Here is a 25,602-nt window from a genome sequence, read left to right as displayed (position 1 = left end):
AGTTTAGCAGGGACGGTGGCTTATGAAATGAAACATTTCAGAGCAGGCTTTGAGTCATGTTAAATTTTCCTTTGTGTGTGTGTGTGTGTGTGTGTGTGTGTGTGTAAGAGAGGTATTGTCTGTTGTCTGGCCTAGCAGAGCTCTTTGATATGCAAATACTGTTACTGCTGTTGATATAGTACCTTAATCTTAGAGGTAGATAACTCAGCTTCTTTATCAGATGAGGAACAGAGATCCCCCAGAGAGGTTCAGGGACTTAGATCCCCCACACCCAGCTAAAGGTTGCAAGACCTGGGACTCAAACCCAGACCTCCCGGCTCCAAGCGCAGTGGGCATCCAGCTTCTGCCATGCCACAGGTCTTACGGAACAGTGATGATAAGGCACTGGTGAGGGAGAGAAGTTGACGGATGCAGTAATGATGGGGAGTGTCCAGGTGGAGCTTGGAGCATACCTCCAGTACCCTTCCTGTTTCTTTTTATTTATTTTAAAAGATAATTTATTTGGCAGCGCTGGGTGGTAGTGGTGGCATGTGGGATCCCTTTTTTAGCTGTAGCATGTGTAATCTTAGCTGTAGCATGTGGGATCTAGTTCCCTGAGCAGGGATTGAACCCAGGCCCTCTGCTTGGGGAGCTAGGAGTTTTAGCCACTGGACCACCAGGGAAGGTCTCCCCCACTTCCTGTTTAGAACACCCTGCTGGCCTCTACCCAGCTCACTGTAGCTCCCTCCTTGTTCTTACTTGGGGAAGACTGCCAATGTCTGGCCCCCATTCCTGCATCTCTGGGGCATCATCTCCTGATGTAACTAGGCCGGCATTAGCTGTGAAGGATTTGTCTTTAGATGGCCTTACATGCCGTTGCTCCTACTGTAACAAATTGTTGTGTACAATCCCAACATCAGAGTCCCCGGGGCCCCTCTTTCTATTGTGCTGGCTGACAGGACATTTCCTGACAGCTTTTTCTGTGTAATTTCATAAAGGGAATCAGAAATCTAGTGATCAGATCAAATAAGGCAGAGAAGGGTGGAGGAGAGAAGTGAGGCAGCCAAAGAACTGGGCGAGATAATCCCTGAAAAAACCACAGAGGCTGTTGGAGCCACAGTCTGCTCAGCAGGAGGGCCTGTGCTGAGGGCTGGGGGCCCTGTGACTGGATCCGATGATGCTGTGGCTTTGGTTGGGGGTTTGACCTCTGACCTTCAGTTTCATCCTGCAGAGAGCAGTGGCCACTGACCAACTCCCCAACTGATACTGGGGAGTCTTTCACTCACAAATCCCAAGCTTGTAACTCGGCATCCGTCAGCTCGGGGCAGGCTCAGTCACCTCCCAGTATCCGCTGCCTTTGCCGACAGAAGGAGCAGGCGTCCCTGTGGACAGCATCTGTAGGGCGACGTGGGGCCAGAAGTCCTGAGTCCTCAGAGGCAGTTGTAGGTTAACCTCATTTCCAAAGGTGTAAAGTGCTTTCCCCCGATGCCTGTTTTAACCAAGTGCCTTCTTTCTTGTTTCCTCCTTTTGATAACAAGGAAATTGGCTTTCGTGCCTCCCTGGCCCAGAGGATCCCCAACGCTCATCACTTGGACCACAAGGTGGAAATAAAGCAGTAGGTAGAACAGAAAAGATAAACCGTAGCTCTGCCTATGGGGCCAGTTCTCCCCGGACCCCACCTGCCTGATTCTGTGCTAATTGGGTACCCTGTCGCCCCCCTCAACTGCCCCCCATCCCACCACCACCACCTACAGCAGCTTCTGCTGAATTAATCGTCTTTACCTCATAATGTTAACCCTTTCAACAATACTGTCCCACGGTACCTTCTGCTATTACAGAAATGCTGTATGTCTGCATTGCCCAGTATGAAATGCAGCCACTGTGACTCAGGAAATATGTTTTTAATTCGACTTCACTTTAATTTTAATTTAAACAGCTACCTATGGCTGATGGCTAACATGTGAGTTTTGAAGAAAGAACAGTAGCGGTCATAGTCTGAGGATGGTCACCTCTTTGGGGCTGAACTCTCAGCTTTTTCTGGGCCTTGGTTGCCTCACCTGTAGGTTGGAGGTACCGCTTCGGCTACGGGCAGACCAGGGCTACGTCTAAACATCCCTGGAGCATCCTTGCAGGGAGGTTTAGACCTTTGATGTCCCCTCAGATGGCCAATGTAGGGAGCAAGCACTGCTTTCACTGTAGCCCTTGGTGGTCTGTCCCAGACACGGGGCAGAGGCAAGTCTCAAACCGAGTCCTCGGGAGGGGCCCAGCCTGGAAGCCCGGGGGCAGGCGGAGCCTGACATGTCCGTGTTGCTGCGTTGCTTTCCAGGTGGAAGAACTCTTTCCTGTGCAGCCTGGTGTTTGGCATCCCCGTCATGGGTTTAATGATCTATATGTTGATACCCAGCCATGAGCCTCAGTCCTCGGTCCTGGACCACAACGTCGTCCCAGGACTGTCCATCCTGAATCTCATCTTCTTTATCTTGTGCACCTTTGTCCAGGTGTGTATCGGGGGCTGGCGGGAGGCACACCTGCGCGGCATGCCTGCGTGTGGCCGGCAGGTGCTGGCCGCTTAGCATGCTGTCCATTGCTCCAGGTGCCTCTTCATTGCCTATTTCCCCACCACCCAGCCCGTTGCTGATGTTTTCTATCTTATGGCTGACACTAAGGGCCTAACATGGGGAACGAGAAAGGACCTGGCTTCATGGGCAGTTCACAGATGACCAGACTCCCCTGGAACAGCAGTCCTTTCGAGGCAAGGCTTGGTGATCCAGTGTAGCGTGTTTCCTTTTTTCCCACTGAATTTGCCCTTAGAAGCAGCAGCTGGACCACCCTGGAGCTCTTGCTGCTCTTCTGGGAAATCATAATTTAAAAGGCACAGCCCTTGTGTTATGTCTACCTTGGGGACCACATTCAGGAACTAGCTGTGTTTCTGGTGGGAGACATGCCTTCCATTTATTTTGGAATATAAAATAAAACTCCTGACTTAATATTAGGCTTAATACTAGAATATTAGAATTAATTCTTATTAATTAGGACTGTCTGGAGGCAAGTATCTGTAGGCTGAATTTGTTTGTTTGTTTTTTAACAGATCTTCATCTGTATAGGAAAAATACATATTTACATGCATATATGTCTGTGTGTGTATGTATTCACTACTACAGATATAGGCCTTTTTTACAGCCGAAATAGGCTTATACTAGACCCACTGACGGAGAAGGCAATGGCACCCTACTCCAGTACTCTTGCCTGGAAAATCCCATGGGCGGAGGAGCCTGGTGGGCTGCAGTCCGTGGGGTCGCTAAGAGTCGGACACGACTGAAGTGACTTAGTAGCGGCAGACCTACTGATCTATAACTGGCTTTGTCACTCAACCACGTACTGTGTACGTCTCTCCCATCAACGGTCTCTTCAGGGACCGCATAGCACTGTGCCCAGTATGAACGCACCATGATCTCTTTCACCTTCTTCACCATCCATGGACATTTACATGGTTGAGTCCTCCGGGTCTTAAAGGTCTCCCATGAGCATCCACTCCTGTGGCCAGAAGTCCTCTGAGTGAGGAAGTACATTTCATACGTGTCAGTTATGGAGGGCAAAGGGATGTCCGCGACATGGGTGAGCCCAGAGTATTTGCAGACCCGAGGGCCCCCGTCACGACTGTCACTCTCCCCCACCGCCTTCCAGTTCCTCGGCGGCTGGTACTTCTATGTCCAGGCCTACAGATCTCTGAGCCACGGGATGGCCAACATGGACGTGCTCATTGTGCTGGCCACGAGCATCGCCTACGTCTACTCCCTCGTCATCCTGGTGGTGGCCGTGGCCGAGAAGGCCGAGAGGAGCCCCGTGACCTTCTTTGACACGCCCCCCATGCTCTTCGTCTTCATCGCCCTGGGGCGGTGGCTGGAACACGTGGTGAAGGTAACTGCAGCCTCAGATTAAAGGCAGAGCTCTTTCCTCAGTAGCACAAACCTCAGTTCATCTGAACACCGTGGTTAGAATTACTCAGGATACGCCATCAAGGGCACGACTCGAAGAAACGTGAAACCTACATATAATTAGGTGCCCCAGCTGCTAATCTCCAAACCAGTTGCTACTTCTAAAATCCCAGCTAATCTGGTTAATTATTAAAAGCCTTTGTTCAGGCGCCGCGTGTACTGGAAAGAACTCTGGCTTTCGGGTCAGAGGTCGCATCGTCTCTTGGTAAACAACCGAGCGTGTAGCTTCCTGGATTAGATATCCACATTCCCACCTCAGGGTCATGCCGTTCTTACCACCATTGTTCCAGATGTCAGTGTGTCCTATAAGAGAGTGGAAGTCGGGTCCTAAAAAAGTTAGAGTGAACCTAAAAGAAAATGGTCAGTGGGCAGATGGGTATTGTTTCTTCCACCTGAAATGTAATTCGCAGGACTTGGTGGCCCCAGGGTAGTGACAGCACAGCTCTGTCCCCGGGCAAGGGGTGACACCCATCCTGAAAGCCTGCAGATGTGTGGAGGGGCTGTCAAGGGACTGCCTTTCCTTGCAGGGTCTTCTCTAACACCAGCCTTGTGAGTGATAGCCTGGGTTTGCACAGGTCGGCTTACTCTCGCTCACACTTCACATTCTGGTTGTTTCTTAGAGCAAAACCTCAGAAGCGCTTGCCAAACTCATGTCTCTGCAAGCCACGGAAGCCACTGTCGTGACCCTTGGTGAAGACAACGTGATCATCAGGTAATCATCCCTGTCAGAAGTCCTTGATCAATTTATATCAGCGTGCGTGCTGCACAGCACACACCCGTGGTGTACAGGACGTGACACATGACCTTGCAGGGGCCGGCGCAGCCACGACAGAAGGATCCCTCCTGTAAGCCCACTTCAGCAGGCAGATCGTTTACATACTAAGATGAGGTTCAAGGGGGTGCATGTGTGCCAGACGCCAAGTGAGAGGTGCAGGCAGTGTGTCTGGAACTTAGAAGGAGAAGGCTGCTGCTGCTGCTGCTGCTAAGTTGCTTCAGTCATGTCCGACTCTGTGCGACCCCATAGACGGCAGCCCACCAGGCTCCCCCATCCCTGAGATTCTCCAGGCAAGAACACTGGAGTGGGTTGCCATTTCCTTCTCCAGTGCATTAAAGTGAAAAGTGAAAGTAAAGTCACTCAGTCATGCCCGACTCTTAGTGACCCCATGGACTGTAACCTACCAGGCTCCTTTGTCCATGGGATTTTCCAGGCAAGAGTACTGGAGTGGGTTGCCATTGCCTTCTCCAAAGGAGAAGGCTAGTGGTGGTCAAACAGAGCTTCCCAGGATGTGGTGCATGAGCTGGGTCTGCCTCGCAAGATTTGGAAGATTTAGACAGGCTGAGAGATACGAGTTCAACTGGATACTGAGGTAGGAGTTCAACTAGCCCAAGAATAAAAAAGGGAGAAGTGTCTTTCTTCTTTAGAAGGTTAACTGCTAAGTCACTTCAGTCGTGTCCAACTCTTTGTGACCCTATGGACTCTAGCCCACCAAGCTCCTCTGTCCATGGGGTTCTCCAGGCTAGAATACTGGAGTCGGTTGCCATGCCCTCCTCCAGGGGATCTTCCTGACCCAGGGATCAAACTAGGGGATGAACCTGTGTCTCTTACATCTCCTGCATTAGTAGACAGGTTCTTCATCAGTAGCAGCACCTGGGAAGCCCTATGCATAAGATTGGAGATATTAAAAACAATAATGATTATTGTCATTGCTGGGACTTACTATTTGCCAGATGCTATACTAACATTATTTGTGTTTAACCAAAAGAGAAAGAAAAAGCCCTTATGAGGAAGGAACTCCTAGTATTCTTATTGTACAGATGTGGACACTGACGTTCAGGGAGGCTAAGCAACTGGCCCAGGGTCACACAGGTGTTAAGTAGTGGAATTGGGACAGAACCTACACTGTTCGTTCCAGAGCCCATGTTCTTTACAGTTACATATACTGACTCCAGCTCCCCTGGTGGCACAGTGGTAAAGAATCTGCTTGCCAGTGCAGGAGATGCAGGTTCGATCCCTGGTCCTGCAAGATCCCCTGGAGGGGGAAATGGCAAGCAGCTCTAGTATTCTTGCAGAATTCCTTGGATGGAGGAGCCTGGCGGGCTACAGTCCATGGGGTTACCAAGAGTCAGACATGACTGAGCAGCTAAGCACACACACACACACACACACACACACACACACACACACACACGCTACAGTCCATGGGGTTACCAAGAGTCAGACATGACTGAGCAGCTAAGCACACACACACACACACACACACACACACACACACACACAAACTGACTCTAAATCATATCTCATAACGGGCGTTTTTGCAGAATAAGGCTTCTGCATACAAGAGTCAGACATGACTGAGCAGCTAAGCACACACACACACACACACACACACAAACTGACTCTAAATCATATCTCATAACGGGCGTTTTTACAGAATAAGGCTTCTGCATACAAGAGTCAGACATGACTGAGCAGCTAAGCACACACACACACACACACACAAACTGACTCTAAATCATATCTCATAACATGGGCGTTTTTACAGAATAAGGCTTCTACATATCTCCGGTCAGCCTCCTTTTAACGGTTAGTTCTTGGCCTTCTTTGCATCCCAGAAACCGCTCTGGTCCCACCACTGTGCCCTTTAACCTGTGGCCTCGCTTCTGGCTTCGGGGAGACGCAGCACTTCTTCTGCAGGCTGCCTCCAGCTCCTGTCTGGTTTCCTCGTCTTGCAGTCTTTCAGCCCCCTCCAGTCTTCCTTGTTCCTCCACTGGTTGCTGAAGTCACTTTTGCCAGAGACATCAAATCATGTCCATGAACCAAATCCCACCGTTACTCTCATTTAATGCTCATGTTAGCCTCTCACCAGCGTTTCCCCTCCTTTTCAGTCCCTTTAAAACTTTGTCTTTGTCTTTGTTTATTAAGCTGTCACTTACCTTCACTGAAGAACATAAATCCCAAGTGTAGGGCGTGATGAATTTTATACATAGTTGCATCAACATCCACAACATCTGCATATTCAATGCTGTGGGGTGGTTGTCCCCTCCTGTGGGCGCTTCCGCCTGCTCAGCCTCTTAAGATGGGGTGTCCCAGGTCTCTCTTCTAGCCATGCTCCTGTGGAAGCTCTTACCATTTCCGACTTTCAATTCTGTCTGTATTTTGACAGCTTCCCAGTTTGACCTCTAGTCTCAGCTCAAATCCAGTTTCTCACCCCTATTCTCTGACTCTGGACACGAGTTTGAGTAAGCTCCCGGAGTTAGTGATAAAACAGGGAGGCCTGGCATGCTGCAGTCCATGGGGTTGCAAAGAGTCAGACACGACTGAGCAACTGGACTGAACTGAACTCTTCGGACTGGCCACATCTGTGTGGAAGTCAGGCAAGCATCTCTGGCTTACCATGTGAGACCAGAGACCTCATCTCCTCTCCTTTCCTGTTCCCCTCCTTCTGTAGCTGCTTTCTCATAGGCATCTCTTTCTCATTAAATGCCTTCTCATCTACCCAGCTTCTCAACCTGCAACTGAGAGCTCGTGCTTGCTTTTCTTAGGTGTTCAGCGCATCCACATGTCTTTCTAACACCTTGTGCCCCCAAAGCTCCTGAGTCTCACTTCCCTCCACCTTCAGCCCAGGCCGTCTTTCACTTGAGAGGCTGCCACAGCCTGACTCCTCTCTCAGCTTCTGTTGTTGCCCCTACAGCCCATTCTCATGCAGCAGCCAGAGACATGACTTAAAAATGTGAACCTGTGTCACTTTCCCACTAAAAACCTTATGCCCAAAGCCCACACTTTGCTCTGCAAGACCCAACATGGTCCGGGTTCTGTGTGCTTCACTTAAACCCCTCCAGTCCTGCCTGCAGCCTTCCTGTTTCTCAAAGGCCCCTTCCATCCTTCCGTAGGGCTTTGCGTTAGCCGTTCTTTTTCTCCTAAATTTTCTTTTCTTTACCAGGCCTTAGTTGCTGCACACAGGTTCTAAAGTTGCAGCATGTGAACTCTTAGTTGTGGTATGTGGGATCTAGTTCCCTGACCAGGGATCGAACCCAGCCCCCCTGCATTGGGACGGTGGAGTCTTAGCCACTGGACCACAGGGAAGTCCCTCTCCCTTGAGTTTTCTTTCCTTATAAGTTGGGTCCTCTTGTCATCCAGCTGAAATGTCATCTTCAAATGAGGCCTGTCCCCTTCCCTCCTCCTCCTCCACCACAGAAAACAGCCCTCCAGTCACCTCGCTGTCAGCATAGCACTTGTTTAAGTCTTCAACTATCTTGCTGGTCTGTTTGCTCCACAGAATTGACTTCATGAGGGTTGGGACTTGACTGTCCTTCTCACCGCTGTCTCCCCAGCTCTAGGACAGTGCCTGGCACCCAGTGCCTGGCACCCAGCAGCTGCACAGTATTGACTCAGGCTGTACACAGTAGAGAAAATGACGACCACTGCTCGGAGTAAAGCTGGCGGAGTGTCCAGAACCCGACCTGGGTGACATGCCAGGGGGCAGGCTTCCCGCGGGGCCCCGAGTGTAACCTGAGCGGCTTCTGTTGCAGGGAGGAGCAGGTGCCCATGGAGCTGGTGCAACGAGGTGACATCATCAAGGTGGTCCCCGGGGGCAAGTTTCCCGTGGACGGGAAGGTCCTAGAAGGCAACACCATGGCCGACGAGTCCCTCATCACAGGTGTGGACTCAGTCCCTTTGGGTGGGCGTCAGTGCTCTGCCTGGGCCCTGGGGACACCGATCGGGCTCCTCACGTAACGTTGGTCCCCTCCCCACCTCTAGGAGAGGCCATGCCCGTCACCAAGAAGCCCGGAAGCATGGTAATCGCCGGGTCCATGAACGCCCATGGCTCTGTGCTCATCACTGCCACCCACGTGGGCAATGATACCACCTTGGCCCAGATTGTGAAGCTAGTGGAAGAGGCCCAGATGTCCAAGGTACTGAAGGAATTTTAAAAGCAGTATAACTTCAGTTCCCTGCTTTTAGAAATTATTCCAAGAGTCCCACAGAATCAGGCAGATTTTATTGAGTTAGAGAGATTGACTAATAACTATAGTTAATGAGGGAGCTAGGAATCCCAGCCCTTGTCCACCCATGGCCGGTATATTTCTTCAGAGATTGTAACGTCCCACGATCTTGGTGTTTTATTTCCCTAGGCACCCATTCAGCAACTGGCTGACCGGTTTAGTGGATATTTTGTCCCATTTATCATCATCATTTCAACTGTGACGTTGGTGGTATGGATTGTAATCGGTTTTATCGATTTTGGTGTTGTTCAGAAATACTTTCCTGTAAGTTGAATGCTGTGGGCAGTGTGGTTGCTGTGTTTTAAATAATCAATTGCCATTAATACTGTTTTTTCATGTCTTAGATTCATTGGGCTTTTAATTCTCCATTACAACTTACTTGTTTGCTTCACTTATTGGCAGCACAACCTCGGCCAGGGTGGGACAATCAATCAATCACTCGACTCCTGCAGGTTTTTTTTTTTTATTCACTAAAGACACTTTTTACTTTCTGATAATTTCAAACACCGTTGGCTCTCAGTTGTAATGTTTAAAGCATTTGCATTTTTGCACTGTTGGCCATTTTTGAGGTTGTGAAACACACATCATAGAAGACAGGTCACATCAGTCACGATTTGAATTATCGTTTTCGTTGTTCAGTCGCTCAGTCGTGTCTGACTCTTTGCAACCCCATGGACTACAGCATGCCAGGCTTCCCTGTCCTTTACCATCTCCCAGAGTTTTCGTGCAGTTTCAATAGCATGATAATATTCTTTAACTATTTTTAAGAAAAATATATTTTTGGCTGGCTGTGTCCATGTAAATCTAACCTTGCAGGTTCCCGAGTAATGCTAATAGCTTTTTGATAATTATTAGGCATTATATATGAAACAATGGAATATACATTTTTGAGTTTAAAAAGTGGAAGAGTACTGTCTTCGGAAATACAATTTTATCAAATTTCAAAAAGTTACAAAAAGTTTCTGCTTCAAGGACTTCCCTGGCTGTCCAGCGGTTAAGACTTGCACTGCAGGGGACGTGGCTTCCCCCTTGGTCAGGGAACTGAGGTCTTGTATGCTGCATGGCGCCGCCAAAAAAACACACCTTTTTCTGCTTTGGAAATGACTGTGTACATGTGTGATTCCCAATTGGGGGTGATTTTGGTTGACAGTGTCTGAAGATGTTTTTGGTTGTCGTGACTAAGGTAGGGGGGCTACTGGCATTTAATAAATAGAGGCCAGGAATGCAGCTGAACACCCAGCAGTTCACAGGACAGGCCCCCACAACAAAGAATTATTTGGCCCCAAATGAATTTGAGAAACCTTGATAGACAGAAAAAGCTGATGGCCCACTGGGAGTAGCATTTGATAACTGCCCAGTGAGTGGAACAACACTTTCCCTTATTTTTAAAAATATCTCAGACTTAGCCCAGTCTAATGCATATTTTGCCTTAGAGCCATAAAATAAGAAACTGTAAATACAGAATGAATATTAAAAAAAAAACACATTTTTTTCTATAGCGGCATATCATATATTCTCGGGTGCATGTCATTCACTTAGCTATCATTTCGTCCCTCACATTTCCTTGCTTAAAATGAAAGATGTCTAAGTTAGATACTTTCTGACATCTAAGGAGATTTCTGTGCTTAGAAGAGAACCCTGTGACTGTATTCCTAGAACTTCTTGCCAGTGGTTATTATGGCACGTGACCACCAGAAATTCTGGTTTTGTGGGAGAGCATCTCGCTGGCACATGCCTGTGGGAAACTCAGTCCTGAACAAGTTGGAATGGGTGGCTTCCTGCTGGTCCCTGCCTTTCTGTCTTACTTTTGCTTGTTTTGTTTTTATTTGCGATATCAGGGAGGATGCTGGCACCAGAGGTACTATATGTTCCTTGAAGACACTGTTGTCACTCTGCTCTGTGAAGGTCGTTTGTAGGGACAGGGTTCATGTTCCCCCTCCAGAAGTGCACCCCACCTCCCTCAGAATGCGAGGTGTGACTTTGACAAGAATCCCTGGCTTTAAAAAAGCACCCATCTTTACGTCTAAAACATCACATGATGGGTTAAACACCATGCCCTTCTACCTAAATCACACTGTTTCTGTGAAAATTGAATGACCCTTACTAATGTATCTTATTTTAGAATCCCACCTTTCAAAGACTAGATCGAAGCTGAAGAGATGGTGGTCTGTATCCTCCATTTAGAAAACAGACATTTCACTGTAATTAAGTGACTCCAGCATCTCTCAGTTGTTCACCAGAGCGCCACTAGCCATTTTGAAAGATAAATTGAGATCACTCAAGATGTTAGATTGCAGATAATCATACCGATGTGTGTCACCAGGTAACTGGGAAGGAGACCTGTATTTTTTATTGTTGTTGTTTGAGGTTTATACAGGAAATGGTGAAAAATAGAAGAAAATAAAGACGGCTCCAAACCCCTATACTCTGGTGAACATCTTTGCAGGATTGTTGAAGGGCTGTGTAGACATATAGGCAGATAATTTTGCACTAATTAACACATGCCATTTTGTGCTTGTTTTTTTAAGTCAGCAATATAACTGATATCTTTCCATGTGAATAAGTATATGTGTACATCATCATTTTAACATCCACATAATATTCCATTATGCAAGCCATACATACAATTTAACCAATCCCCTATTGATTGTTCCCAGTTTCTTGCCTTTATGAACAAACACTATGAGAAATATCTTCATATCTGTTCCCACGTGTTTATTACCTTAGAGTCAATTCTCTGGAAATCTATAATGTTTTAAAGCTTTATAATAATAATAAAAGAATAATGATAGTGTAATAGTTATAAAAGAATAATGATAATGTTATAATATGATAATGTATTAGTTATAATTGCTCAGAAGCTTCTCTTTCTATGTCAGGAGCGGTCTTATGTACATTTATATTTATATGTATTTATATGTGGTGGTAGTCGCTAAGTTGTGTCCGACTCTTGTGGCCCCATGGACTGTATATTATCTCCTTTAATCTTTACAAAAACCTGGGAGATGGGCATTATCATCTCCGTTTTGAGGAAGCTGAGACACACCGTCAGGGCCATGACGTGGACCTACATGGTCCAATTGTAGACTCTGTGTTCTTCCCCTGTTGGGGATTTGTGTGTGATTCTCTCCTCTCATAGTGCCTTTCCCTGAAGATCAGGTTGGGAAGGTGGGATGTGGAGCAGTAACGTGAGCCGTGCAATAGCGCGTCCTGAGCCCAGCACCATCCAGCCATCTCAGATCCCCCGACTGCACTGGGATGTTCTTTGTTATTTTTTTAATGAATTTTTATTGGAAGATAGTTGATTTACAGTGTTGTGCTAGTTTCTACTTTACAGCAAAGTGAGTCAGTTACACGTACATATACCCACTCCTTTTTAGATACTGTTCCCACAGAGGTCATTACAGAGTGAGACGTGCTTTTGTGATCAGAGTTCTGTGTGATGCCTCGTCTGACTCTCACCCTGCCTCCGTCTCTCCCCTCTCGTCAGGCCCCCAGCAAGGGCATCTCCCAGGCCGAGGTGGTCCTGCGGTTCGCGTTCCAGACGTCCATCACGGTGCTCTGCATCGCCTGCCCCTGCTCGCTGGGCCTGGCCACGCCCACAGCCGTCATGGTGGGCACCGGGGTGGCCGCCCAGAACGGCATCCTCATCAAGGGAGGCAAGCCCCTGGAGATGGCCCACAAGGTCGGCTCCCCCTGCTCCCTTCGAGGTCTCGGGTGGGGTGATTTTGTAGCTGTACAACTGCGCAATTTTTTTTTTCATTAGTCCTAGTGAAAAGAGTACTTGTTTAAATTTCATATTCAAATTTGAGTTTGAAAATGAGAAAAACCTGAAAGAGGGCTCGTTAAGCCCTGCTGATTAAGTAAAACAGAAGCCAGGACTCACTGGGCATGACGTAGGAACCACAGCAGTTCACAGTTAAAGGACTGAATGCTGTATAAATAATCTCAGTGACAGCACGGAGGCGGGGGCTGGTTGTGTCCATTTTATAGGTGAGGAAAGTGCAGCGGGGGCCCAGGGGCCTGCAGCTCAGACATGCAGAGCCAGACTCAGGGCCAGGTGGTCAGGCTCCGGGGAAGGTCCCGGGACCTTGGGGTGGAGAAGCGGGTGGCAGTATCTACGAGCCGTCTCCCTTCAGGCAGCAGCCCCAGCCTTCTGTGCCCCCTCTATTTCTTCGCTACCTGTTGAGTGTTTACCATGTGGATCCCGTGCTGGGATCCACAGTCTAGCGAGACAGACAGACCTGGGGCAGGTAAACTGCAGGCGCCATGTAGAGTGTGAGCTGCCGTGAGGACGGTGTGAGAGGCCTGACCGTAGACTTGTGTGTGTTGGATGGGACGGGGGTTGATGCAGGTGGACCGGGAAGGTCTGGGACCTGCCGGTTGGCAGCACTGGAAGGGGGTCCGGCCACGGGACCAGCACATGGAAGGGACTCGGAGGTCGCGTTGCCCGGTCCCAGACCCCGTAGATCGGGAGACCGTGACTGTTTCCCCGTCATTGTGTCCCCGGTGTCTTGCCCGGTGCCCGACACGTGGAGATCACCCCACAGATATTTTCTGAATAAATAAATGAGGACAGTCATGGAGTGAGAGACTGACAGGAGATGAAGGGAGGAAGGAGGTGGAGAGAGGGGCCTTGAAGAGCCTTGCAGGTTTATTTAGTCCAGGATTCACAGCTTACCCAAAAAACGGGGTGAAGTGGGGTCAAGCACCTGCATGATCGCAGGCTGGGAAGATCCTCCCGGCGGCCTAGTTGGGGCTGGAATAAAAGCCGGCCAGAATGGTTGAGGGAAGACCTGTTAATGGTGTTGAAGTCAGAAACAAGAAGGGGAGTCTGTTGTTTGCTAAATGGGGGCAACCGAGCCTGCAGGACGCAGTCTGAGCACAGCAAGGGCCAACCTTGTCCAGGCTCCGGGGACTGGTGGACTTGGCCATCTAAGCGCAGTAGCCGAGAATGGCCAAGCCCAGACCCGCAGAGACCAGTGCAAGGCTGCTGTTGACTGAGGGGGACGGGCCCTCAGGCTGGCTCTGTGGTTACTTGTAAGTAAGGCCAGGGAACACTCCCTTCCTTTCTTGAACGTGGAGCTGGAGAACGCTGTTCTCTGTAGGCTTTTGCACTACACGAACCAGAGAAAACAGTGCTTAGCCCGGCAGACAGGGTGGACAGTGAGAAAGGCAGGCCCCCAGGGTCGGCCTCCTGACGCGACACCAGGAGAGGTCGGCATGGTGTTACTGTCTGGGGAGGGTACCATACCGCCTTCCGTTACATCAGAGTGAGAGCTCCTGTGGAGTTTTTGAGAACTGGGCAGAGAGGGAGCTAAGTTTTTTGTAGCAGGAGAGGTTAACCCTTGGGGTGGGCATAGAGGATTCTGTTATGGGATGTGAAGGAGTGTTGTTACCTGCTTGGGGTGGGTCGGGTGAAGTTCTGCCTTGAGCTTGTGAGGGCTCTGAGAGCCCAATCTGTGTTTGGTCACTGAGATGGGGTTGTTTCTGGCAGATAAAGACCGTGATGTTCGACAAAACCGGCACCATTACCCACGGGGTCCCCAAAGTCTCGAGGGTCCTCCTGCTCATGGACGTGGCCACGCTGCCGCTGCGGAAGGTGCTCGCTGTGGTGGGGACCGCGGAGGCCAGCAGCGAGCACCCCCTGGGCGTGGCAGTGACCAGATACTGTAAAGAGGTAGGTGCACTGGGCGTTGCTGGGCCCTCGCTCCCCCCAGCTCCCCACTCCCACCAGCTGCCCCGAAAGACTCGCAGCTCCTTCCTCCACACACGCCTTTTCTCCTCGCCCCACGAGCCAGCTGCTTCTGGCAGGGGGCCTTGGCATGTGTGCTTAAAGAGACTGGCTCAGATGGTAAAGAATCTGCCTGCGACACGAGACGCAGGTTCAATCCTTGGGTCGGGAAGATCCCCTGGAGAAGGGAATGGCAACCCACTGCACTAGTCTTGCCTGGAGAATCCCATGGACAGAGGAGCCTGGTGGGCTACTGTCCCCGGGGTCGCAAAGGGTTGGACACGACTGAGTGACTCACACTTTCACTTCGGTGTGTGTGGCCTGGAAACGGCTGGGCAGGGCCCCCTTGGAGCAGGTGGGGGTGCAGCTCACAGCGGCAGGTCCCCTCTCACGTTTCCAGATGATCACAAAGCAGCTCAGTGTGCAGGGTCATTCATTAGGCATTCCCTGAGCATCCGAGCTTGGGACAGTAAGAATTAATAAGATGTGAACTCTGCCTGCTGGGAGCTGAGGGTCGAGTGAGGAAGACAGATACACGGATTCAGTCCTTTATGAGCATTTCGTGCAAAGGGATACAAACATGGATGGGCTGTTGTGGCGAGGGCAGGAGAAGTCCGCTCCACAGGGGACGCCTGGGATGGAGGTGAAGCAGCAGAAGTGACCAGAGGCCTGTGGGTTGTTGGCAGAGTCAGTGGTGAGCCATCACCCTTGACTCTCCAGACAAAAGGGCCAGGTGAGCGTTCTCTGTTTTCAATCTGAACATGGAGGCCCCAGGGATGTGCTGGAATATCGCCCTGAACAACGTGTAAACTGTCTGGACGGTACAATCACCAGTAAATGTCATGGGTGACATGGATGCCTTGAGGAAAAGCTGACAACTCTTGACGGACAGGGAGTCTTCCAGAATGCTCATGTTGTGTTGAGTCCTTTGTGTGGGGCTCGGCTGTTTCCCCTCTCAACCTCCTGATGTTTCAGGAAAGATTCAGCTCACCCCAGGCATCCCTTCTGTTCTGTTAGCCAAATAAGCCCAGGTCCTTTCTCCTGCCGTGTCGCCCCTTTCCCCCAAGGTCTGTACACGGACAGTTAGCTCAGAAGAGTTAGTTACCACTTACCTATTCTGTAGTTTTATGAAATTATTTTTAGCATAAAAATAAAATCTTCCCCCACTCTGGTACCTTCAGCCCTGCTGCCCCCAGCCTTTACTTGAAAGTGTTTGATGTGCATGGCCTTTGTCCTTTCTGGACCACATCCTGTTCAGCATGCCCAGGCATCCAGATTCTAGGAGAGAATTTGTTGTTCAGTCGCTCAGTTGTGTCTAACCCTCGACCGCAGCATGCCAGGGAAGCTCCATCACCAACTCCTGGAGCTTGCTCAAACTCATGTCCATTGAGTCAGTGATGCCATCCAGCCATCTCATCCTCTGTCATCCCCTTCTTATCCTGCCTTCAGTCTTTCCCAGCATCAGGCTCTCTTCCAGTGAGTCGGCTCTTCACATCAGGTGGCCAGAGTTGAGCCTGTTTTAAGCATCTGTGTCAGATGAGAGAAAAAGAGCTGCTGGCTCGAGTCCCTCTCTCTCCCTTTCCGGGAAGTTCTCCCACCGTCCCTCCCTTAATTCCCAGCAGCTGCTGCTCTCCCCGCTGCCCTCACCCCACCCCTGTCCTGCCTCCTTCTCAACTCACCCCTGTTCTCTGCTTCCTCTCCCCGTGCTCCCCAGGAACTTGGCACAGAGACCCTGGGGTGCTGCATGGACTTCCAGGCGGTGCCCGGCTGTGGAATCAGCTGCAAAGTCAGCAGCGTGGAGAGCATCCTTGCCCAGGGCGAGCACCCACAGGGCCCACCAACTGCTCACCAGAACAGAGTCGGCAGCGACCCTGCAGAAGCAGGTATCCTTGGCCTCGGTCTCCACTGCTCCGTCTGCCGGGGGCTGGGTCCAACCACCGAGGGCGCCAAGCCAGGCTCACCCCGAGGTTCCTGCTTGTGAGACAGTTGACTAGGGGCTGGTGTGCTGCCCGTCTGCCTCCCAGGGCAGCCTGCAGCTTCTCTCATGTCCTCTGATGTGGCTCGATGCTAATGGCAGACAGAAGTGGCGTATGACTTAAAATTCACAGTTTGCTTTTTGTTGTTGTTCCGTCGCTCAGTCGTGTCCAACTCTGCAACCCCATGGACTGCAGCATGCCAGCTTCCCTGTCCTTCACCATCTCCCTGAGCTTGCTCAAACTCATGTCCATTGAGTCAGTGATGCCATCCAACCATCTCATCCTCTGTTGTCCCCTTCTCCTCCTGCCCTCAACCTTTCCCAGCATCAGGGTCTTTTCCAAGGAGTCGGAGTTTGCTTACCTGCCCCCTAATCTTGAGTCTCCTCTTTCTTATCCCAGGCCAGTCTTGCTTCTCGTCAGCTACAGGGTAGACCAATGGGAGTCCTTTTGTTCTTGAAAACCAGGAAACCTCCATGTAGTCGTCTCTGATGGGATGTGACGTATTTACGAAGCTAGCAGCAGTCAGGGAGAGAGGATGGAAGTGGTCTACCTAAGGAAGAGCGGACACTGGAGGGGCAGCTGCTTTTTGAATGATGGCCCTGGTTATTTAAAGAGTGGCTTGCTAGCCATCAACATGAGAATGGAACCAAAGCCTCAAACCGAAAAAAACCCAGGTTGAGTTTTGCTAAGTATATTAGAAGTTAAATTTTGATTTAGATTTTATTGTTACCCACCTTCTAGCCATTTAAAGCCCCTGATGACCTTTCCTCTGCCTTGCAGGGACCTGCCTGTCCGTGTCATCTGAGTTAGAGGTGACAGGTGCAGGGCTCATCTGGCCTTTTAGGAGGTGTAGTCTCAGTGTTTCGCACACATGGGCTGGTGGTTGGCTGGTTCACCTTGTGTCATCTGTACTGAGCCAGAGAGGAGTCTAGTCAATTCTGAACACATAATTAACTGCTCTAATCCCTGTAGAAACGGCAGCAGACACCTCTAAAGGCCAGTAGGTACACTACGTGGCATTTAATGTGTTTGTAACACCTTCACACACCTTAATTCACACCACAGTTCTGCATGCTGATTGTCCTTTTCTTCCCCCCGGTCCTTCAATGCTGGTGGCAAGAGATGCTTCCCAGGTTGTCGTTTTTCCAGAACCATCAAGTGGACATTTTGCTACGAGAAGGATCCTGTGGTCTTTAGTGCTTTCTCACGGTGACCTTGGGCTCTGTGGGAATAACCGCACCCTCTTTCGAGCAGACGCAGCCACGCAGACCTTCTCTGTGCTGATCGGAAACCGGGAATGGATGAGGCGCAACGGCCTGACCATCACCAGTGATGTCCGCGACGCCATGACCGACCACGAGACGAAGGGCCAGACGGCCATCCTGGTCGCCATCGATGGTACTGCCCCGCTCCCCTGCCCTCTGCTCTCGAGGGGAGCTGGAGACGCCAGGCAGAAATTGAGGCTTCCTTTAAAAAAAAAGTTCCTCTCTGTTATTTTTAGTTCTATTTTCTCCTTCTCCCGAGTCCTTTAAACCCACCACCCCCTCAGCTCAAGAGCTGGAATTGACTCAATTAAAATACCTCTTACCAACTTCACTCTCGTTTCTCCATCATGCCTCAGCTCTCACACACCTTCCTGTGTCAGTCTCTAGAGTCACTAAAAACAAAACTCTACACAAGTGTTCTCTGTAGGAAGAGACAGAAAGGAAGGGCGGATTTCCTAGCTGTTTGGACAGTTGCCACTTTTTACGTAGCATTTGTTGTGTATCTCATGTTTTAACAGCTAACAGTTATTGAGTTATTATGAGTCGGGCACTCCACAAAGCAATAGATGTTCCTTACAGAATATGTGGAAAATTCTGAGAACTTTGGAAGAAATGGAATATCCCTCATTATCCCACCCCTCAGGGAGCCGCTGCCAACTTTCTGATAGTCCTTCCAGACTTTTGTGTGCATCTGGAAATGTATATAAATTTAAAAAGCAAAATCAAAACAGTGTGTCCTGTTGTACGATCCGGCGTTTTGTTTTGGCCTGTGACATGGTGTTAGGGACACTGTCCCCGGCCGCCAAGTCTGCCTTGCTCCTCCGCTGCCTGGGCCCTGGCGCGTGCTCACCCATGGTGTCTCCGGCAGGTGTACTGTGCGGCATGATCGCCGTCGCGGACTCGGTCAAGCAGGAGGCCGCCCTGGCCGTGCACACGCTGAAGAGCATGGGCGTGGACGTGGTGCTCATCACCGGGGACAACCGCAAGACAGCCAGGGCCATCGCCACCCAGGTGCGGGCCCGGGGCTGGCGTGTCTCCCACCTCGGCAATTGCAGGCAATTTTAAGCTGGCAGAAACAGTTGGAGGAAAGGTGACTCAATGGTAAAGAGTCGGCCTGCCAGTGCAGGAGATGCAGCTTCGATCCCTGGTTTGGGAAGGTCCCCTGGAGAAGGAAATGGCACCCCACTCCAGTGTTCTTGCCTGGAGAATCCAATGGACAGAGGAGCCTGGCGGGCTACAGTCCGTAGGTTCATAAGAGTCGGTCACACGACTGAGCAACTCAGCAATAACAGCAGCAGTGCGTGGAGCACTCAGCTTTGCTCTGCTCTTTTCTCTCCGCCGGGGCTTTCCTCTCCACCTGCTCTGATCTGCTCCGAGCCCACAGGGGGACCACCTTGCTGCTACCCCAAAGGCCACATCGCTGGAGCCTGGGTGCTATAATTTCTGCACAGCTGGCTGCAGCCCCAGAGAAGCAGTTACGGTGTTCTCTACTTCCCAGATTCTACAGTGAGGAAGAAAGACCATGGCTTTAGGGCTGCGATAAACACTCTTGCCCCCTTTATGTTAAGGGAGTGTTTTGCCGCCCAGCTCTTCTCATGCCGCACCAGCTGGCTCCTGGGTCCCAGCAGGTCTCCCTCTGCGCTTGGCTCTGAGTTTGCAGCACAAGGGCAGCACGGCTGCCTGCCTGCCTTCCTGGCCTGCTGCACGGGGATGGCTCCAGTGCAGACTCCTGGCAGTTATATACCAGCCCTTCGGGAAATGTGTATAAAGCTGTCTGCTTTTGAAAATGACTTGGTTCTTAGAGGGGAGCAGTGGCACCTGTCTTAGCCATCCTTCTAAGAGTACTCACTTTCCCTAGTTAAAGCTCATTCAGGCATTCAGCACTCACTAAGCTGCGTTGAGAGCATGGCCCTCGGGGAGCTCACAGTTCTGTTGAGAGGGTGACCCAGGGGCGAGTGTAAACCGTGTACAGGGGGCTGCTAGCCTACCCCTCAGCCTGGCAGACGGGGACACCTTCCAGGGGAGAGGAGGCCTGAGTCAGGTGGTCCCCAGTCAGAATGGGGAGGGCTGGGGAAAGAGAAGAGCCCTTTGCAGGAGCAAGCAGGTAGTGTGGCACCACCCACAGGTGCCAGTGACGGCTGCTTTGGAGAGGTCACCGGGTCAGCATGTGGAGAGGAGCGCTGGGAGGGTGGGACGTGGGGGTGGCATTGGGACCGGAGTGGGGGTTGCGTTTGCTGTGTGCCCCGCAATCTGCAGGGCTTGCTGTGGGGTGGGTTTGGGGTGGCTCCTGGGCTTCTGCTCCTGCTGCTGCCCCCTGGCAACACCGGATGTTATTGTGTACTTCTTTATCCAGTGCCGTTTCTCTTTCCTTCCAGGTTGGCATCAACAAAGTCTTTGCAGAGGTGCTGCCTTCTCACAAGGTGGCCAAGGTCCAGGAGCTGCAGAACCAGGGGAAGAGAGTGGCCATGGTGGGCGACGGTGTGAACGACTCCCCGGCCCTGGCGCAGGCCGACGTGGGCATTGCCATCGGCACGGGCACTGACGTGGCCATCGAGGCGGCCGACGTCGTCCTCATCAGGGTGAGCTCGGCTGCGGCTCCCCGTCCCCGTGGCCCCCACACACCCACTCACCTATGGTCCTCTCCCACAGAATGACCTGCTCGATGTGGTGGCCAGCATCCACCTCTCCAGGAGGACCGTCTGGAGAATACGGCTCAACCTGGTTCTGGCCCTGATCTACAACCTGATCGGGATCCCCGTCGCGGCAGGTAGGCCCTCACCGCCCTGTTGCCTCGACCCCAGCTGCAGCCAGAAGCCTCTGGAAAGAGTTAATTTGCTTATGTTCTGCTCTGTAAGTGTCTAAGGTAGAGGGCATGGGAGGGCATGGCAGTCAATACTCCAGTATTCTTGCTGGGAGAATCCCCATGGACAGAGGGGCCTGGCGGGCCATGGTCCATGGAGTCGCAAAGAGCATGAAAGATGAATGAGAAACTGCAGGGAGGAACCAGGCCTCCATTCACTCCAGGCTGCTCTGAAAAGCTGGCCAAGGTGCTTGATCCTATTTACCATGGCCTTATTTTCCAGAGCATTATTAAGACACACAGTCTGAAAAGTAATCATTCTTAACAGTTATGGGGCACCTGCTGCATGCTAGGTTCAGGGATCAATGCTTCAGAACTTTACCTTAAGAATTAATTCCCCCCAGGTTTTACCCTGACTCAGGAATAGTTGTGGAAAGCGATGGACGTTTTCTGCTTCCTGACCTCTCCCTCCCCCACTGAATCTTGTGTCACCAGACAGGGGAAAGTTCTAGACCCTCATGCAAGGGAAACATGCATGTGGGCCAAGACCTATTTTTTTTCCTTTTCTTTCTTTTTTTTTTAATTGGGATCTTCCCAGATCAGGGATCAAGCCCGTGTCTCCTGCATTGGCTGGCAGGTTCTTTACCACTGAGCCACCAGGGAAGCCCCGAGACCGTACTGAAACAAGACTTTGCCACCGCACGTGCCCCTCTTGTGCCTGAGCGCACGGTGGATCGGCGTGTCCGCCACAGCCTGGCTCTGGTAGATGCACTTCCTGCCCCAGAGCTGGCTCAGCGGCTTGTCCCTTCCCATGCTTGTGGCTCTATCCCGGGACCTGGTATCATCACCCTTTATCAAGGGCTTTGACGCCCTCGAGGAGGGACCTTCCGTGTAGACGGGGACCGTGGTCATTAGCATCTTGTCCCAATGCTCACACCTCCGAGGGGCCCCGGGATGGCTGCCCCAAGGGGTCCCTGGGGTGCCCTGGAGCTTCCCCCAGACCAGTGATGCCACCTCTGGACGGTCCCAGGAAGGTCTGGACAGGTGGGGGACTCAGTTCCCTCGACTCAGTCCCCACCTTCCAGCTCTGAGTCAGCCTGCCTCAGCTCCACGGGCCCATGGCCAGCACCCAGCAGGAGGCTTCTGAGCTGCCCAGAGGAGGACAGCATCAGATGGGCAGCGAGGCTGGGCCCTCCTCGCTGTCTGCCCTGGGCCACGGCCTGAGTGTCGTCCTCCCCTCGGCCAGGTGTCTTCATACCCATTGGCGTCGTGCTGCAGCCGTGGATGGGCTCGGCGGCCATGGCGGCCTCCTCCGTGTCTGTGGTCCTCTCGTCACTGCAGCTCAAGTGGTGAGTCCCCGTGGCGGGCCTGGGCCGGGGCGGATGTGTGGCTCACTCCCTCACTGGGGACACCTGCCACAGCCACAGCCAGAGGCCCTGAGCATGGCCAAGCATGTGTTTGTGTAAATGATTTCTCAACCTCGAGCCAGCGGTTTGCCGCTTAGCAGTCACCACGCGTGGCTTGTTCCAATTATTCTGCTCGAGGGCTGTTTATGTAAATATATGGTCATAGGATCCTGTTTGTTATCATTTTCCCTCCTACACAAGAGACGCTTATTCATGTTTTCATTTAACAAGAGTTAATAACAGCCTACTATGTACCAGGGGGCTTCCCAGGTGGCCCTGATGGTCAAGAACCCGCCTGCCAATGCAGGAGACATAGGAGATCCGGGTTCGATCCCTGGGTTGAGAAGATCCCCAGGAGGAGGGCATGACAACCCTCTCCAGTGTTCTTGCCTGGAGAATCCCATGGACTGAGGAGCCTGGTGGGCTACAGTCCTTGGGGTCTCAGAGTCGGACACGACTGAAGCAACTTGGCACGCATGCTCTATACTATGTACCAGGCATCTGGACTGAAGTTTCTAAATCAGGCAGAGCTGAACCTTAGCAGTTCAGTGGCCTTTCCTTTAAAACCCACGAGGCTCTGATACTGCGTGTCAGTAGAAGACTCGATGAGAGGGCTGCACGGGGCTTATTAAAAGGGGGGGTGGGATGCTCTGTGCCCAGGCTCAGGCGCTCTTGGATCCCCGCCCTGCAGCTACAGGAAGCCGGACCTGGCGCGGTACGAGGCGCAGGCGCACGGCCACATGAAGCCCCTGAGCGCGTCGCAGGTCAGCGTGCGCGTCGGCATGGACGACCGCCGGCGCGACTCCCCGCGGGCCTCGGCCTGGGACCAGGTCAGCTACGTCAGCCAGGTGTCCCTGTCCCCTCTCAAGTCCGACAAGCTGTCCCAGCACAGCGGCGCGGCCGACGACAGGGGCGACAAGTGGTCTCTGCTCCTGAATGACCGGGACGAGGAGCAGGGCATCTGAAAGCCGCCCCCGCGGCTGAGGCTCCCAGCCCGCAGCGGCAGCAGCAGGCGGCCGAGCCCCTCCAGGCCTGGGCGAATATTCTGGATCACCCCTTCCCTGCGCCCGGGGGCGCGATTCCCCGGGTTCCATGGGCTCAGGGGAAGGCGTGCTTGCCCACGCGCTCGTGGGCTCATCGGACACCTTGCTGTGGCCTCAAGAATAGGAAGGACAAGCCCTCCTCGCATCCCCTGCCTTAGCATTTGTGACACGACCAGTCTCATTGGGTCCAGCATCTTCGCTGCGCCCCTCCACAGAGCTCATAGAAACTTCGGGGTCCGGCTCTTTCTGACAGCACCCGTGGCCCATCGCGTGCCTGAGACCACCTGTACCTCAGGCGCCCCCTTGTTTTCTGCTGGGGCCGTCTCTTCCTCCTCTGCCCTTGACGGTGGGGGTGTGACACCCCGTCATCCGAGGGCAGGGCTGACATCCTCACATCCTCTCTGCTGCTCTCCAAGGGGCTCCTGTGCTCCTGCCTGAACCCCTTGCCCACGCGACCACCAGAAAGCCTGCCACGCTTCTCCTTGGTGACCAGAGGTCTTGGTTGCCCGCGAACCGCTTCTTCCTAGAGTCCCGGCTTCTCACGCTTAATCCAGTGTGGTTGCTGACTGTCGCTGCCTAGCTGGGCTGAGGGTCTGAGAGCCTGAGGCTTGAGAAATTCAGCTTCCTGTGGGGTCCTGGGGGAGGCATGTGGCTCAAGATACTGCTTGCCTGGTTTCAGGGGCTTCAGTTGCATGGCCTGTGGTTTGACAGTCGCCTCACAGGGTCTGGTATGGGGTTCAGGTCTGTGCTCCCCAGAGCTGCGCAGCCCTGGGGCAATGAGACCCAAGAAAGAGGACACCCCAGCCCTCCACGCGCTTCGACTCCTGCACATGGAGCTGGTGCCTTAGGAAGGGGGTGCCCACCACTCCCAAGGGAACTGTTTCTAACTTCCAGTGGCCTTAACGGTTGCATGATAATCAGCGCGACAGCAGTGGGCCCACGGCAGACTCCGAGCTTGGTGGTGATTGGCAGAGCCTGTGGAGGTCTGCTAATACTAGCCAAATCTGACTAAGTGAGTAGAGCCTGTTCTCAGTTTCAAGGGAGAAGCCCTTATCACACACTTCACACACACTTCAGTTATTTACTGTCAGTTATTTTTCAGGGGGATATAAGCACTTTTTATTGCTTACCTCTAATCGTCACAATGAACTAGCAAAGTAGATACAACATTGTCCACATTTCACACAGGCAGGAAACAGGCTCAGAGAGGCTAGGAATCCCGCCAAGGATCACACAGCCAGTGTGCATGCCGGAGCAGGGATCTGAATTCATGTCCGCGGGCCCTGAGGTCTTTTCGCTAATTTGGCTCTACCATCAACAGTTTGTTTGATAAGAAGCAACAAGGAAAAAGCCCTTGTTCCTGGAAGAACAAAGCTGCCAGGTGACGTATTCCCTGAACTGGCTTGAAATGTGACCTCGAGGTCATGTCACGTTGCCTTCGGATAGCTCCTTCCCATTTGCATGTCATTGAGTCTGTGCTGCGTCTTACCCTCTAAAATCCGTGTGCAGGGTGGAGGTGTGGTTTTGTTTCCAGTCTTCCTTCCCCAGCCCCATCCTGCTGTGTTCTCAGTTGTGTCCTTCTCCGTTCCCAGCTGCTGCTCTGGGAATGTTTCCTGTTTCTGCTGAGAAGGCTAATCATATCTAAAGAATACAATTGTATCAACTTTTCAAAAAGCTTTTAGGACCATAAATGTTATGTGTATAGGGACATGGAGATATTTATATAATTGTACAGAAGATAACCTTTTAGATGTTCAAACAGTGTCAGGAATTTTTTTTGTTGTTTGTTTTTTTTTGGGTCAGGAAAGAATTCATATTTCAAAAACATTCCATGCTATATTTAGAATAAAATTTCATTTTTTTAATTCATCTAAAAACCTGCCTGTGCCCTGCTCTGTGTGAGAGGGAAGTGTGTATGGGCTGGTGTGGCGCCATCTTTGGGGAGAACTGAGGCGCTGGCTTTGCTTGGTGCCTTTTCGGGGGCAGAGATGGGTGGGGGGGTGGCCAGAGCCCCCTGTTGGGCCATCCCAGCACTGTGTAACCCCTTCCCTTCAGTGCCTGCCTCAGTGGTCTGTGGGGAGAGCTCAGAAAAGCACTCCCTCAGAGTGTTAATGCTGCAGGTTCAGACGTGGACTATATTACCCCATCAGATGCTGGTTGAGAGCGATTATCTACAAAAGGCTGTTCTCTGATGCACACATCTTCATCAGGAGGGTGATGTTTTGGGATCCTCGTCCCTGAAGGAGTGAGGTGGGAAGAGGGGTAGAAAAGTCTGGAACAAAGCACTCTGCTGGGAAGCCTCCAGAGAGATCCTGGGGTAGATGGGGGTGTTCTGAGTAAGCAGTACCTAGAGGTGAAGCCACGGTGTCATTCATCATCCAAACCAGGACACTTTCAAGA

The 25,602-nt window shown here is 51.6% G+C and overlaps 1 protein-coding gene across 1 annotated transcript in view; it reads left to right on the top strand.

Annotated features, from left to right (window-relative positions):
- The window catches only part of ATP7B (ATPase copper transporting beta), a 51,222-nt gene extending 26,200 nt beyond the window's left edge, over positions 1-25,022 (top strand). The window contains exons 6-21 of the mRNA XM_068984440.1: positions 1,518-1,594; positions 2,306-2,477; positions 3,664-3,897; positions 4,595-4,686; positions 8,505-8,632; positions 8,734-8,888; positions 9,108-9,242; positions 12,469-12,663; positions 14,476-14,658; positions 16,427-16,595; positions 17,943-18,086; positions 18,822-18,964; positions 20,329-20,532; positions 20,603-20,720; positions 22,000-22,102; positions 22,851-25,022. Coding sequence (XP_068840541.1) covers positions 1,518-1,594; positions 2,306-2,477; positions 3,664-3,897; positions 4,595-4,686; positions 8,505-8,632; positions 8,734-8,888; positions 9,108-9,242; positions 12,469-12,663; positions 14,476-14,658; positions 16,427-16,595; positions 17,943-18,086; positions 18,822-18,964; positions 20,329-20,532; positions 20,603-20,720; positions 22,000-22,102; positions 22,851-23,124 — 2,526 coding nt within the window. The 3' untranslated portion in view covers positions 23,125-25,022. The remainder of the gene's footprint in view (positions 1-1,517; positions 1,595-2,305; positions 2,478-3,663; positions 3,898-4,594; positions 4,687-8,504; positions 8,633-8,733; positions 8,889-9,107; positions 9,243-12,468; positions 12,664-14,475; positions 14,659-16,426; positions 16,596-17,942; positions 18,087-18,821; positions 18,965-20,328; positions 20,533-20,602; positions 20,721-21,999; positions 22,103-22,850) is intronic.
- Positions 25,023-25,602: the final 580 nt, after the last annotated feature.

This window comes from Capricornis sumatraensis, chromosome 12 (genome assembly GCF_032405125.1).
Source record: "Capricornis sumatraensis isolate serow.1 chromosome 12, serow.2, whole genome shotgun sequence".
In the NCBI taxonomy this organism is placed as follows: Eukaryota; Metazoa; Chordata; class Mammalia; order Artiodactyla; family Bovidae; genus Capricornis; species Capricornis sumatraensis.
This window is presented reverse-complemented; position numbering and strand designations above follow the sequence as displayed.